At 50.1% G+C, this 14901-nt stretch overlaps 7 protein-coding genes across 7 annotated transcripts; 4 read left to right on the top strand and 3 right to left on the bottom strand.

Annotated features, from left to right (window-relative positions):
* Nucleotides 1-909: 909 nt before the first annotated feature.
* Nucleotides 910-2497, top strand: COCVIDRAFT_39745 (hypothetical protein; the record flags this gene model as incomplete). Its single annotated transcript, XM_014698823.1, has 3 exons — nucleotides 910-1963; nucleotides 2022-2242; nucleotides 2303-2497. The coding sequence occupies 3 exons, from the start codon at nucleotides 910-912 to the stop codon at nucleotides 2495-2497; spliced, it is 1470 nt and encodes a 489-aa protein (XP_014554309.1).
* Nucleotides 2498-3223: 726 nt separating this feature from the next.
* COCVIDRAFT_105283 (hypothetical protein) lies at nucleotides 3224-3805 on the bottom strand (the record flags this gene model as incomplete). The annotated part of the gene is made up of 1 exon (XM_014698822.1): nucleotides 3224-3805. The coding sequence occupies one exon, from the start codon at nucleotides 3803-3805 to the stop codon at nucleotides 3224-3226; it is 582 nt and encodes a 193-aa protein (XP_014554308.1).
* A 924-nt stretch (nucleotides 3806-4729) lies between these two features.
* Nucleotides 4730-5815, bottom strand: COCVIDRAFT_105199 (hypothetical protein; the record flags this gene model as incomplete). The annotated part of the gene is made up of 1 exon (XM_014698821.1): nucleotides 4730-5815. One exon carries the CDS (start codon nucleotides 5813-5815, stop codon nucleotides 4730-4732), a length of 1086 nt encoding a protein of 361 aa, XP_014554307.1.
* A 333-nt stretch (nucleotides 5816-6148) lies between these two features.
* Nucleotides 6149-7441, top strand: COCVIDRAFT_105327 (hypothetical protein; the record flags this gene model as incomplete). Its single annotated transcript, XM_014698820.1, has 1 exon — nucleotides 6149-7441. The coding sequence occupies one exon, from the start codon at nucleotides 6149-6151 to the stop codon at nucleotides 7439-7441; it is 1293 nt and encodes a 430-aa protein (XP_014554306.1).
* Nucleotides 7442-8277: 836 nt separating this feature from the next.
* COCVIDRAFT_105183 (hypothetical protein) lies at nucleotides 8278-8921 on the top strand (the record flags this gene model as incomplete). Its single annotated transcript, XM_014698819.1, has 3 exons — nucleotides 8278-8433; nucleotides 8492-8566; nucleotides 8616-8921. The coding sequence occupies 3 exons, from the start codon at nucleotides 8278-8280 to the stop codon at nucleotides 8919-8921; spliced, it is 537 nt and encodes a 178-aa protein (XP_014554305.1).
* Nucleotides 8922-9502: 581 nt separating this feature from the next.
* COCVIDRAFT_105299 (hypothetical protein) lies at nucleotides 9503-11060 on the bottom strand (the record flags this gene model as incomplete). The annotated part of the gene is made up of 2 exons (XM_014698818.1): nucleotides 9503-9838; nucleotides 9897-11060. The coding sequence occupies 2 exons, from the start codon at nucleotides 11058-11060 to the stop codon at nucleotides 9503-9505; spliced, it is 1500 nt and encodes a 499-aa protein (XP_014554304.1).
* Nucleotides 11061-11674: 614 nt separating this feature from the next.
* COCVIDRAFT_39738 (hypothetical protein) lies at nucleotides 11675-13464 on the top strand (the record flags this gene model as incomplete). The annotated part of the gene is made up of 2 exons (XM_014698817.1): nucleotides 11675-11952; nucleotides 12015-13464. 2 exons carry the CDS (start codon nucleotides 11675-11677, stop codon nucleotides 13462-13464), a joined length of 1728 nt encoding a protein of 575 aa, XP_014554303.1.
* Between the last annotated feature and the right edge of the window lie 1437 nt (nucleotides 13465-14901).

Raw genomic sequence — 14901 nt, 5'->3', positions numbered from 1 at the left:
CCCAGTTGATCGATGTGTGCTGGCGAATTATGACAGAAAGGCTAGGATGGACGAGCTATGAAGATGGGTTTAGAGTTTCCGAGGTGTGCCGGCATGTATTGGTCAAATCCTTGAGGAGAACATCATGTTGCAATCCAAGGGACATGCACTGTATCAATACTATATCAGTCAATAACGATGGCTGCTTAGATGACAGGAGTTCTATCGCTTATCTTATTGACGAGCCAGCACGCACCAATCCAGAGAACTCGCCCCCAAACCGAACGCATGCCGTTTCGGGCACACGCAGCACTCAGAATGGCGTTTGCGATACTACAGAATGGCGCCATGTTCATCAGCTAGTGTGGCGGGCAGTAAGCCGACCGTGGGGATGGCTGGGTGTGCGCTGGTGCAGGGCGTCCGAGAGATATTCGGCGCAAAGGCACCTACTACCTAATGTTTCGAACGCATTTGGCGCTTTCGGCGTTGGTTCGCCGATGGCTACCTGCCTAGACTCCCTATACGCACATCGGCGATCCATGCTGCCGAAAAAGATATGCGCGAGAGTCTGAATTGGGAGAAGAAGGTTGCCGATTCCTAGAGGTGTCTTGCTGCATGCCTTGTGCACAGTCGCGCCGATGGGATTGATGCAACTTCACGTTATGGTTCAAGCACCTAGGCACCCGATGCTGACGCATATTTTGACCAACGAGATCAATGCATCTCTGCTATGGCGCAGATGTCCGAGAGGTATGAATCCGACACAAATGAGAGAGAATCTTGCTCATCAACCTTTCATCTTCGCCCAAGCTTCGATCTGCGCAAGTCTTATCCCTTCACACTGCCCCAACCATGCCATTACTCCACTCTCTAATGAAATTCGGGGGTTCTCAGAAATGGCGTGCAACCGAAACATGGATTGCACTTTCCATGTGCTTCACTATTCTCGTTGCCTTCCGTGTCGTTAGAGCTAGGAAAGCAGCAAGGTTTGCGGTTCTGCATGGATGCAAACCGATTAAAGGTCAATTTCCACACATACCTTTGGCGTTCGGCCTCGATTTCATCGTCCAGAACATACGCGCTTTCCATCGCAACGGATTCTTGGATCTATTGAGAAGTCGCCACGCAGCCTATGGAAATACCTTTTCGGCGCGAGCCCTGGCCCGTCGAGGCGTCTTCACAATCGACCCAGAAAACGTGAAGACCGTACTCGCTGGCCGCTTTCAAGATTATTGCCTGGGAGACCGGCCACCCATCATGGGCCAACTCCTGGGGAAAGGCATCTTTGTCTCAGATGGAGAGGATTGGTCGCATTCGCGAGCTCTGCTGCGTCCCAGTTTCGTTAAGGACCAGATCGCCGACCTGAGACTCATCGATGGCCATATTGAAGACCTTTTGAAGCTGGTACACAACAACCAATTGGTCGATCTTCAACATCTCTTCTTGCACTTTACGCTAGATTCAGCAACTGAGTTCCTGTTTGGTCGATCCACCAACCTACTTGGAACAAATACTGCCGCCGACAAAGCATTCAGCGATTCCTTCAATGCTTCCCTGAAAGACATGGCGCTGCAGTTTCGTATGGGGCCAATTCGCAAACTTCGCCGACGCAACCCAGAGGTTGCTGAAGCTCACAGAATCTGCCGTGCTTACGTTGATCAATTTGTAGAATCCGCCATGCAAATGAGGAAGCACGCTACCGAGTCGGACACGAAGCCATCAACTGAGTACGATCGCAATTTCTTCCTCCGAGAGCTCGCCAAATCGACAGACGACAAAGAAAAGATTCGAGACGAAATTCTTAACATTCTTATCGCTGGCCGAGACACGGTCGCCAGTCTCTTGTCAAGCCTTTTCTTCGTGCTAGCGCGGCGTCCTGACATATGGAACAAAGTCAAAAATGAATTGGCCCAGCTCAAGGGAGAACTTCCGACGTACGACCAGTTACGCGACTTGAAGTATATCAGATACTGTATTAATGAAAGTGAGTTGGAGGTTGACATATCATCAAACGAGTCCTGTGTCTAACATTGTATGAATAGCGCTTCGCCTATATCCCCCAGTCCCCTCCAACACACGCGTAGCAGTGCGTGATACAGTGCTACCCCGAGGCGGGGGCCCAAATGGTGAGGATCCAATTCACGTTCCCTCGGGGGGTGTCGTGATATATAGTGTGTTTGCCATGCATCGCCGAAAGGATCTTTTCGGACAAGATGCTGAAGAGTTCCGTCCTGAGCGATGGGATTCGCGCAAGTTTTCCTGGGTAAGGATTGTTTTAATCGATTCAGATATTTGAATGGCGAGAAACTAACCTTGACTACAGGAATACATACCCTTCAACGGCGGCCCAAGAATCTGTCTCGGCCAGCAGTATGCTATCACAGAAGCATCTTTGGTGTTGATTCGATTTGCTCAAGAATTTTCAACAATCTGTGGTGAAGATTCGACCGAGTGGAAGGAAAATCTCACACTAACTTTGACGCCTGCTGGTGGGGTCAAAGTATATTTGGCACGATAGTTGGTGGAAACTAGGCTGTTCTTGTGTGATCTTACAATCCACCATGTTGACGATGCTTTCGCTGGGGGTGCCGTGAAGCCAGCTCCTCTAGAACATAGGCACTACTCTCTTTAGCTCAACGACAGAACCGTTCACCTGATACCCTCTTTCACTCCATGGTGCTCTATATTTGTGAACTGTCATATGGTTTTGCTTGAAAGGGATTGCATCGTGTAGGATATTAGCGTGTGACGATCCTGTATCAGTAGCGACAGGCGCTTCCCCTAGGTCTATTAATTCGCCAAAGCACAGCATTTCTTTTTCCCATGACTTGTTGTATTCAACCAGACATTTGATTGTTCCGTAAGGCAACTTCTACCATAAACAACGTGCGAAATCATTTCACTTGCGTAAACCAATCCATTTCATGGATTATATAATCACTGGACACTTGGCCAGAGATGAATCACGTCAGTTCAGATACGTACGCAACAAATTCTTCTCCATATATTTTATTAACGACGTGCATTTTCATATAACGTGATCCAGGTGTTATGCAAGTTTAGACTTCTTCCCCGATCACTCCAGCCTGCATGAATATTTTTCTCCTACCAAGTCCGAACCCTGATGCCAGATTACATCCTACAATAGAGGTTGCAATATCTCTATAGTGATATAACGAACGCAAACCCATGAGCCGGAAATGTGTTAGAGAGAGCTAGGAGACCTAATCCGACAGCAAGGTCATCAAAGTTTGATGAACGTAGCCGTAGCGCAGAGAAACATGACCCAAGCCGGCACATTGACGCAGAGCATACGCGTATAATTATTTCCCAGCCATCCCCTCAAAGCATCCTCATTCGCTTTACCAATATTGAGCTTGCTCGAAATGCGCGCATTCCACATCATCGAATAGCCGCCGAAGTAAAAGTGCAGGATAGACAGCACCCCGCCAGCGGCGTAGAAGGTCTTGGTCTGAGGGTGAAGGCCCGCGCCCGCGGCGCTGAAGGCATTGATGAAGGCGATGATGAGTGCCAGCGGGTACGACAACATGATGACCCATTTCGTTGGCTTTGCGAACTCGGCAAACCAGTCCACGACGACATGCGCAGAGAGGTGGCCAGGCTTGGCTAAGATTTGCGGCGCGAGGAAGGAACGGAATGCATTCTGCTGATCCCAGGCGCACATGAGGGAGCCGGAAGAGATGGCTAGCGGTGCAAGGCGGAGAAGCGATAGGCCGAGTCTTTCCAGGGTGATTGGGGTGGAAGCGTAGTCGGATATGGTCATCGTTGAGTTCAGTGCGCCGATAATAGGTTGCAGAAAGTCCATGGCGAAGGTGGTACTTGTAGATGATAAATGGAAGTAAAATGTAAGGGCTGGATGAGGAATGTGATCTAGCAGTTGTTTTGAGTTCAACTTCAAGTCTTTCCAGGCCTGGGAGCATTACAAGTAGTATTGTAACAGGTCTCCAATGCCAGGAATGGTATATTTGTCACACCCAACAGAGGAGGTATTGGCCTCCGGGATCACCCCACTCAGCTTAATCTGCACAATGCCGCCGAATGTCCTCGTCGTAGCAACGAGGTTTCCAAAATGCATTCGGAGTTTTGGGTGCACAGTTGCACGGTTCCATTGACCAGGTCGCGCTTTGTTAGGGCAAACAATATTACCAATCTTTCTCGCCCTCTTTCGGTCAGTTCGGGATGTATGCTGTTACGACGGCTTTCGCTGGATGGATATTCGGTGTGGGAAATGGTACTTTAGGACCCTTACTGAGCCAATTCGGAACGCCGGTGCAGTGCACATGTCAGCGCTAATGATGTGGGCATGACCCTAGTTTGGCATCTAACTTACACACGCCGAATTACATAATACGTCAGCTTCACATACACTAATCAGCATGGAGCGCCGAAAGCTTCAAATTCGAGGATGTACGAATTATGGAGCTGGATGAATTGAGGATCTGCCATTGGACTCGTTTGGGATGGCTACGGGAAATCCAATTGCGATTCAGCGAAATCAAGGGTTGAAGTTTTCTTTGTACTTCCAGTCTGTTGTCATCTTCACATGAAACCTAGCCGAGACGTACTTCATGAATCTAATTTGGTTACCAAAGCCACATGACTAGACATTCCTTAGGTGAAGGGTCACTTTGTAGATGAAAACTCCACTACACCATCTGATGGCGCCTTGATAGCTACATTAGGTTCCAATAGCTAGACCCGCGTTGGAAAATGAATAAAAATTGACAATTTACATCATGACAACCACCTTCTTTCCTCTAATCTTCCCTCTCCGCAGAAGGTCCAGTTTCCAAAGCACAACACCCAACCCTCCCGGAGACACATCCAGCGGATGCGGTTCCAGCTCACCGCTTTGCAGTACTTTTCCCATTTCCTCGGCCCATAGCTCTCCCATGACCTTATCTTCTGGAAGCTCTGGCCTGTAATAAGCGCCGGCAAGTTTGACTTCTTTTCCGAAAATCGTCCATCCATAGACCCAGTCGTGCGTGATGTCCCTCCGTCTAATCGTTAAGCGACGCGGGTAGCGTTCCAGCGCCGCGTAACGACCGCCACAGTCTCCAATGGAACTGTAACATAACGTCATAGTCTCTGGACTGCCAATGCAATCGACGACGAGGCGTAAGCTGTCGTTCGTATATTCGCGTATCTCGTCGCACGCTGTGGGCGAGTTGTAGTCGAACGTTGCCTCAGCGCCTCGACTCTTCGCTAGCTCAAAGCTAGACGGCGAACAAGTCGATATGGGCCTGTATCCCGCTCTCCGAAGAAGCTGTATGGTAAGAGTCCCAGTTGCTGTACCGCCTCCGTGAACAAGGACAAACTCTTTGGTTTTTCCGTTTTCGGTTGTGGTTGGCAGTTTCATGTCGAGTCCCAAGCTTCTGAAAATGAATCCAACCGTGAAAAGACCCATCGGCAAAGAAGCGGCGGTGGCAAAGCTCACGTCTTCGGGTAGGCGAACGCATAATCGTGCGGTGGCTGCGACGTACTGGGCAAATGCACCGTTATGAGGGTTGCCCGGATTCGCACCAAAAGCAAAGCCACAGACACGGTCGCCGACTTGGAGATAAGACTGCGCCTCTTCGCTGGAACCAACTCGAACGACAACACCTGCCAGGTCCGCTCCTGATATCGCACCTGCAGTCGTGGATTGGTCCAACAGCTTGTGGTCCGAAGGGTTGAGAGCCACAGCAACTGTGCGGACCAGGACTTCGTCGGGAGCGATTCGAGGCACGGGAACTGGCTTCAGCGCAAGGACGCCTGGTCCAGTCGAGACCAGAGCTCTCTGAATGAGTGGAACTTTGGGCGTGTGAGAGGGCATATTCACGGCCTTAGTCTGCGGTTTGCCCAATATCGAGCGATAATCGTAAGAGAGAGTGATAGGGTAGTCGGGCTGGGTGGAGTATGAGTGCAGCTGTGGATTATCATTAGGCCGACTGTGCTGGTCACATTTGCCTCTTCATGCATGTCTCATTTGTTTCCATGTAGCTCCGACTAACGTACTACCGACCGATGTTGGTTCGGTCCTCGGCCACGGTGATCCTGAATCGGTTAGGCGCTTACTCCAAGGTCTGATAAAAGCAAAGCCGAGTATTATATAACACATTTTAATAGTGCCGTAAAGTCATCCCCATTACTGCTCGTTGTCGTTACAATGTTCCGCATATTCAAATCTGAATTCTTCAATTTCGAGGCACTGCGCCTCTTGAGTTTCACTGCCCACGAGGGCGGAGAGATTGCGGAATTCTTCGAGGCTGTGGCAAAGATCAAAGACAATGATACAGAGAGCTGGTACGCCGCTTGGACGGAAGCAGGAAGGAAGGCTGAGACCCTTGCTGCCGACTCAGAGCTCTCAGGCCAGCGGGACATTGCCAGGCGGGCTTTCTTCAGAGCCTCAAATTACCAACGCGCCGCTCAATTCATGCTGAATGGCCATGACAAACAGGACACACGCATTCTAAAAGACTCAGAGAGATCGATCTCGAACTTTTGGCGCGCAGCAAACCTCCTTGATTCGTCCATCAGAAAACTCGAAATCCCTTACCAAGGAAAGATCAGACTGCCCGCCTACCTGCACCTTCCTCATCCCTCCAAAAGGCTTCCTGGCAAGATTCCACTCCTAGTCAATACAGTTGGCGCCGATGCGACACAGGAAGAGATTTTCTTTATTTTTCCCATGGCGGCACTCGAATTGGGCTACGCAGTTCTTACATTCGAAGGGCCTGGCCAAGGGATTGTTCTCCGAAAGCATAACATTCCCTTCCGTCCCGACTGGGAGGAAGTCGTTTCCAAGGTGCTTGAATTTGCGTTTGAATACATCGCAAAGCATCCTGATTTGGATCTAGACACAACCCGCGTCGCACTGGCTGGCTCCTCCATGGGTGGATATCTTGCACTGAGGGGGGCAGCGGATGAACGGGTAAAGGCATGCATCGCCGTCGATCCATTCTACTCGATGTGGGACCTGCTCAAAGGGCGCATGCCGCAGCCAGTCATTGATACTTTTGTGGCTGGTGGTTTTGCCCCGGATTCGCTTTGGGACAGTTTCCTCGGTCTACTGAAATGGTGGGACGTACAAACGCGATGGGAATCGGACTTGTCTTTCTGGATGCACGGCGTCAATACGACCGCCGATATGTTTCGGAGCATGATGCGATTTACTTTCGCGACACCCGACGGCACGGGTTTTCTACACAAAGTCAAGTGTCCGGTTTTTGTTACAGGCGCACGTTTCTCTCTGTACACGCAACCCGAGATCAGCACCGATCGCATCTATGAGGAGCTTATAAACGTTCCGAAGGAAAAGAAAGTCAAATGGATTGGCGAGGAGGCTGGCGCGGGTGGTTTGCAGTCGAAAGTGGGCGCTTTTGGCATTTTGACAAGGAAAGCGTTTACATTCCTCGATGCCCAGTTCGGCATCGACCGCAAAATCGCCCATTCAGGTTAATTAGGCGAGATAAAATCAGAGAGTTGATTTGGGATCTCTGCTCTAGTGCGATTGTAGAATATCGAGATCGCCAGCCAGCATGCAAAGTAAGCACAACGCATGTATGTGAGCCAGCCTTAGCGCCAAGGGCCAGTCCCGGAAAGCGCAGTTAAGCACAAGTGCACTTAGCTTTTTTCTCCAAAGAAATATAATCGTTTATTCAATAGTATATGGAAAGCTACATGCTCAGAGCCCCTCAATCCCGTAAAGGGTTCGACCTACGTCTGAGCTAAAGTCCCGTGATCGTACTAGGGCCATACAACAACTACGCTCATGGGGGCGGGCAAGCTAAAATGTCTGCTTAACTCCGTAAGTCGCTTTTCCATGTTGCACATCCCTTGCGTTACGCAGGCTTCGGCATTCGGGTTCAAATATTCGGAGGCGGCTAATATGTCATGTTGGAGAGCACGAGCGGCAGATTAACTGGATAAATCCATCGCCGAACCTGTTTTCGCATCAGTGGTTGGTTCCCAAGTTGCTGGGTACGACCTTGACCGAAATCAACTTCGGCGATCTCATATGGTCCAGCTCGAGGGAGTGGAGTTAACGGATTTATACTGCCAATGTGCCTTTGCGTTTTTGTCTCCATTGATTGGTGTTTTGCAAGAAACGACCCTGGACTCTTTCATTCACTCTGCCCCTACCCAAAGTCTCGGCGGTAGCTACCGAGGCTATGCGTCTGCTAACGATGCGCTTCCTAAAGGTTATATTGCTTGATCCGTAACTAGCATTTGCTCACATAAACCTGACTTCAGACCGCAATTCTTACTGCATTACTTGCATTGCCAGCATTCGCCATGTCGTCGTCCGCACCAGGCCGTCTGCTACGCCTTACTCTCCAAATCTATCGCAACCGGAACAGCACCACTGAGGATAGGGAGAAGTTCGCTCGTGAATACCTTGCCAAGGTTGCAGCACTTCATGCCAAAAATGGCCTCGAGATGTACCAGCAGGTATTCGGGCGACTGTTAAAGTGAATAGTCATGATGTACCTAGCTCATTCTTCCTCAGGTTTACACGCCCGTTGGGTATCGCGCTGCGTTGGACGACATGAACCGTCGCAACAACCGTGGCTGGACCATCGACGTAAGTCGCACGCTTTTCACCCGAGTCGAGCTTAGGTTGACGCACACAGGATCACGACGTGACGGTCGAGTTCTACTTCCGCGACTTCGCCGCGCTCAACAAAGTCAACTCCGATCCCGAGTTTCAGGCGCTGCAAGCCACAGAGGCTCCATACGTGAATCTCGTTCACACTGTGGTTACGCTAGGCTGGGTAGAAAAGTACGTTGATAATCACACTGTCGTCAATATCGATGAGAACGGGAAGTCGACCTATCCGCCTTGGTCTGAAATGAACGATCTGTCAACAGCCTTCTCCACACGACCAGCGGAGGGTGCTAAGTATTCTATTCGCGACAACGAAGGAGAGTCAAAGTGACTGTCCATTCGACCAAGGATGTAGTTTGCTAGCGCAAGCAATCCGAGCATATTTCGATAGCAATCAAAATTGTCTCTATTCACTCTCCATACGCGGTCGTATATGCATCGCAGAAAGCCTCCCACACTCACTGTGGAACTTGAAGAGCGTTGGCGTGATCGTGTAAATTGGTACTGGTGTAGTGGACCATGAGGTATACTCTTGGTAAGCATCTCAACAACGATGAAAATATTGTAGAGACCGTGATTCCACAGTAATGTCGGCCACTGCGGTTCAATTTTCTTAGTCTAACCGGAAGAATGAAAGGATATTCTCATGATAAGGGGAAAAGATGTCTTGGAACAAGGAGTGAGAGATTAAAACAAGAGGTCGTTTAACAGATCACCTCCCAAAATAAATAAAGAAAATCTTAGATCAAGATGATTTGAACGGCAGTGGCAAAAAAAGTTAAAAAAAACCTAACAACGTAGTAAAGGGCCACTAAAATCATATTTCGTATTGATTTATCTCCAACAACTCTGCTGTCTGCTATAGAATCGCGTAAAATTGCTACATGTATCAGACTCCGCCATGCATGCAGCTCATCTTTCAATTGATCGCAAAGCCACCATCATGGGCACCATATCCCACATCACGAATACCTTCTGGTTCTCCCACGTATTCTCAACACTCCTATTCTCGAGATCGAAATGCCAAAGCACCATTGTCAAGATCAGACGCATCTCCGCCCAACCCAGAGATCGACCAAGACAATCTCGAGAGCCGTACGAAAAGGGCAGGAATGCACCTGCATCATGAGGTTTCATCTCCAACCCACCCTCTTCTGGCCGAAGCCATCGCTCTGGGATGAATTCATCCGGCTGTGCGAAATTTTCTGCAGACCTGAATGTGGACCATGGCGGTATTCCAACGGATACCTGTTCTTGATCAGCGAATACACTCTACACGGAGGTGAATCGAGCGTCAATTACATACCCCTTCTGGAAGCCACTTGCCGCACACCAAAGCACCTCCTTTTGGTACAACTCGAGGGCGCATCGAGGGCGCAGGCGGACAGAGTCGCATACCCTCGTTCAGTACCGCTGTAAGGTACGGAAGATCTCCAATGCTCGCGACTGTGATTTCTCCAGAATCCGCGAACTTGCTTCGGATTTCATCTTGAAGTCGGCGCAGCTTGGCCGGATTGCGCAGCAAATATTGGACGGTACCAGTCAAAGCTGTGGCAGTGGTTTCGGCACCAGCACTAACGAGGACATCGAACGTCGCATCGAGCTCTCCGCGTGCCATTGCAAAACCGCTTTTGCTATGCGTTCGAACCATGTACGTCATAAAGTCGGCGCGATTGGTAGATTCACCCATAGCAAGTCGCTGCCCGACCTTCTCGACTGTAAAAGCAAATCGCTGGCGTGTTTGCTCTTGGACACGCTTCGGAATGATGTAAGGGAGCAAAGGTCGTATGGCAGGAACCAGCGAGACTAGTGAAGCTCCGATCATCAATCGCTTGAAGAACGCCGTCATGACCTTGAGCCATGTATGGTACTCCTCCCGCTCCAAGCATCCAAAGCTTTCGCCATACATGAGATCGCCCGCTATGTCGAACGTAGTGAATTGGAAGTAGTTGCCAATGTTGACCGGAGGCCCGTTAGCTCGCTTCAGCAGCTTGCTGATCAAGAGGTCCACGTAGCCACGCACAATTGGTTCTTGCTGCTTGAGTGCGGTGTCAGAAAATGCAGGCGCTAGGAGCCTCCTGATAGAAGCATGATGTTCGTTTCTGGCTGACAAGATGCTCGGAATACCATTTGGTGCTGGCTGGTAGAATCGAGGATCACGGTCGAAATTCTTGTCGGGTCCGCCGTGGAAACCATAAACATCCTTCCACGCGCGAGCATCGGTGTACGAAAGTTCATTTACTCCATAGCGAACAACAGGGCCGTAGTTGTCGTGTAGCTGTCGAAGCTTATGGATGAGGGTACCCTGGCGTAAACCGCGCGAGTACGCTACTCGAGAGAAAAGCCATGACTTCGGGCCGGGGTAGGGAGCCAAAGGATGGAAGTAGAGCACGTAGATGGCCCAAAGCACGTAGTAAAGGAGTAAACATAGACCAGTGCTCAGCGCAATAGCTCTGGGCGAAGATAACATGTCAAGTTGACCAGGCTGCATTTTGATTCGCTGTCTGATGTTGGATTTGGAGAAACTGGGGCTACCCGTGCGGTAATCAGCCGTAGCGAGAAATGACCTCGTTTCTATCACTGATCTTCACCTCATGGCCGCCGGCTCTGTGCGCGTGATGGTGATGCATCGGCGTTGAATTCGGCGTTGGCAGCGATTCGGTGTCGGTGGCGCAGGTTTCGGCCCTTCCTTTGTGCAGTCCTGACGATTTCCGTAACCTCCTGAGATTCGTCGCCTATGGCAAGTTACATGCTGCATGCATTCACCAGTAAGATGTTAACAAACCGGTGTAACGGACTGCCGATTCCCTCAATATCTGGGGTTAGCGGACTTAGCCCATTATTCCCGCCGAGTGAATGCGAGCATTGACAGCCAGCCGAGGCATTTTCTATTCTGGGTATAGTTGTAGCAGTGCGACAGGGTGATGATATTGTGGTAAAGTGCTCTTGCTAGCCGGGTCGTCTTCTAAAAAGTTGAAGCTCTTATTCGGCTATGCTCTCTTCTGCGTTTTCTTAGCCCGCAACAAGCTACCACTACAATCCTGCAACATCACCTTTTACTAAGTCAAAAGACCCTAGCTCCTCATGTCGCAACCAATGGCTGGCGTGGCCAAGGTAGAGGCGCCAAGCGCCACGAACAGCGCTGCCAAACTGGCAGGGAACGGCCCGCCCTTCCCGCCTCAGATCGCCCAGCCGGCTGCAAAGGGGTGGAGGTTCTGGGCGATATTTCCTCCGCTCTCTATCGCCACTTTTCTTGTGGGGCTCGACTCGACAGTCACGTCATCGGCACTCCCGCTGATTACGTCTGACCTTAAATCCGGAGACAACTATGTCTGGATCATCAACGGCTACCTTCTAACTTCGTAAGTGCGATTGCCAGTCATTATAATACGGAGGGTTGAGAAATCGAGCTGACTCGTTACAGGACTGCGTTCCTTCCCCTTTGGGGTCAACTCTCCCAGGTCCTGGGCAGGCGATGGCCCACAATGGCTGCTGTCGCTATCTTCGTTCTTGGATCGGGAATCAGTGGTGGAGCAACGTCCACTGCCATGCTCATCGCGGGGCGTCTTGTCCAAGGTCTTGGCGGCGCGGGCATCACGGCCATGACGCAACTCATCATCAGCGATCTCGTGTCGTTACGCGAAAGGGGCAAATATATTGGGGTCATATACGCTGTTTTTGGACTCGGCACAGCCGTGGGCCCCCCTATTGGAGGTGCAATCGCACAGTACTCCAATTGGAAGTGGGTCTTTTGGATCAACCTACCAGTTGGCGGCGTCACACTTCTGATGCAGTTATTCTTCCTCCAAATTGTCTTCGTCAAGCGCCTCAAATTCAAGGAAAAGGTGCGCCAGATTGACTGGATTGGAAACTCAGTTCTCGTTGCCTCGGTCGTCTCAATCTTGATTGCTCTTTCTTGGGCAAACACTCGTTACGCGTGGAGCGAGTATCAGATCATTGTACCTCTCGTTCTGGGTTTCATCGGAATGGGTTTATTCTTCCTCTACGAGTCGTCCAAGTTCTGCGTCCAACCCACGATTCCTCCGCGCATGTTTTTGAATCGCACCAGTGCACTCGGCCTGGTCTGCACTTTCATACAGTCGATGCTGACCATGTGGCGGGTTTACTTCCTGCCTGTGTACTTCCAGGCCGTGGTACTGGTATCCATATCTAGATCCGGTGTTCTGCTACTTCCTACTATTCTCATAGGTGTGCCGGCCGCGATTGTCTCCGGCCAGGTTCTGGCGAAATATGGCAAATACAAACCGATCCACATTTTCGGCTTCGCTGTCGCCACGCTCGCATCTGGACTCTACATCGATTTTGACGCGAAATCATCATTAGCCAAGATCGTCATCTACCAGATCATCGCAGGCATTGGGGGTGGTTGTCTGCTGACCACAATGCTTCCCTCAGTGCAGGCCGCTAATCCCCCCAAAGACGTGGCAGCAGCTACCTCAACCTGGGCATTCATGCGCGCTCTGGGAAACGTATGGGGCATTGCTATCCCTGCTGCTATCTTCAACAACCAGATGAACGCGAGGGTGGGCTCTATCTCGGACCCAAAGGTCCGCGGCTTCCTCTCTGGCGGGGATGCCTACACCCACGTATCTGCAGCGTTCATCAAGTCCCTTCCTCTCGATCTGCAGAATGAGGTTGTAAATGCGTACCAAGGTGCGCTTAGGGTCATATGGGAGGTTTGTTTGGCGTTCAACGTGTTAGGCTTCTTACTGGTATTCCCCGAAAAGGAAATCAAGCTGCGCACAACAGTCACGTCGGATCACAAGTTGAAGGAGAAGGCAAAGAAGGTGGATATGGAGGCAAAGAGCGGCGGTCTAACAGAGAAGCAAGGGTCTTCGTCTTTTAACTCCTAGGCTAGCTTCACCTCAGCTCCTATGTGATCTTGACCGCCGCCTACCTTAAGGCTTCAACTGTTACTACTACTATGCAATGATGAGGTAACACCCTAACCCTAACCCCATCTCGATAAAATTAATAAATAACCTAAACAGCAGATAGCCGTCCATTGCCACCCCAAAAGTTTGTAAATATTTATCTAGACAGAGCTTTATAGTATTAATATAAATTTCAAGACTTTCAACTAGTATGCGCAAAGGCGGCAATCTTGATGCCATTTTTTAACTACTTTGCAAGAAGGGTATTTATCCGATTTTCCCGGTCGGCCGTAAGCCCAACACCTGTTAATGGACCCCCGCAATTAGGCGCTGGTATTCTGTACGAAATCCCAACATCATTGCTACCATAACACGCAGGGATCTTAGAGTAAGTCTCTAACCCTGCACAATGTGGATGCAGGCACTATCTCGTTCTAAGGTCAGCTTACTCTTAGCTACCTTCCTAATTAGATAAAAATACTCTCTAGCTGTATGCAAGGCCCCGCGCCACATAAACCTGGGGCCAAGTTGGATGTTAGGCGCGCTGGTCGGCCTGGATGAAACGCAATACTCCGCCAATGAGGACTGGTATTTTCTTTGCAGATGCGGACGAGGAAACGTTATCGGACCTACCAACAACAGGGTAAATGACCTTGACATCCAGACTATAGAGGGTCAGCACTGTTATCTTATGTCTTGCCTTTTGTTTTATGACTGGCAAAGCATCGAAATATTTCTAAGACACCTAATTAGTCTACTACACCAGAATACCAAGACGTCTCTGAGATAGTTGGTTAATCGCACGAACACCCTGATATAACATTGATATGTCAGTGTTTTGGTGCGGTGACTGGATATCTTGATGGCCTAGTACTACCAGAGTTGAGCGGGCATACTGGCTGTTAAGAAATCTGGTAGTTACTAGCGTACGCCTACTTAACTGTAGGATACGAATATTACTGCTAATTTTGCTACCAAGCCCGCTAGACAGGGATTCATATCTGTTGGTAGGTGATATCGTTGTTGTTAGTAGGTCCGATAACGTTCCCCATGCGGATGCGGGTTGACTCCAGCTGCTGAGGATGGCTGACCCAGAAGGATTCACACTGCACAGCCATCCCACATGGCGTCACCACGTCGACATCTAGGACCATTACCAGCCTCGCTACTGAAGATCTGGTCACATACCCTGACGCAACTACGCTTGCGGAGAGCCTCCTCAAATCCTAGTTCCTGCCATCGAGTATTCGCACAAAGTGGTATCTGCAACAGCTGGTGAAGCGGCTCTGAAATGGCTGATAGGCTCCGTGGAGATTCCTTCCGCGTCAGTGGCTTAGGATTGTCTCCACCCTACGCCGGGCTGAAGCCGCCCCGCCTTTAACGCCGTTCGCTTACATCGGAAGCCGAACGTGTAGT

Source organism: Bipolaris victoriae (assembly GCF_000527765.1).
Source record: "Bipolaris victoriae FI3 unplaced genomic scaffold scaffold_71, whole genome shotgun sequence".
In the NCBI taxonomy this organism is placed as follows: domain Eukaryota; kingdom Fungi; phylum Ascomycota; class Dothideomycetes; order Pleosporales; family Pleosporaceae; genus Bipolaris; species Bipolaris victoriae.
This window is presented reverse-complemented; position numbering and strand designations above follow the sequence as displayed.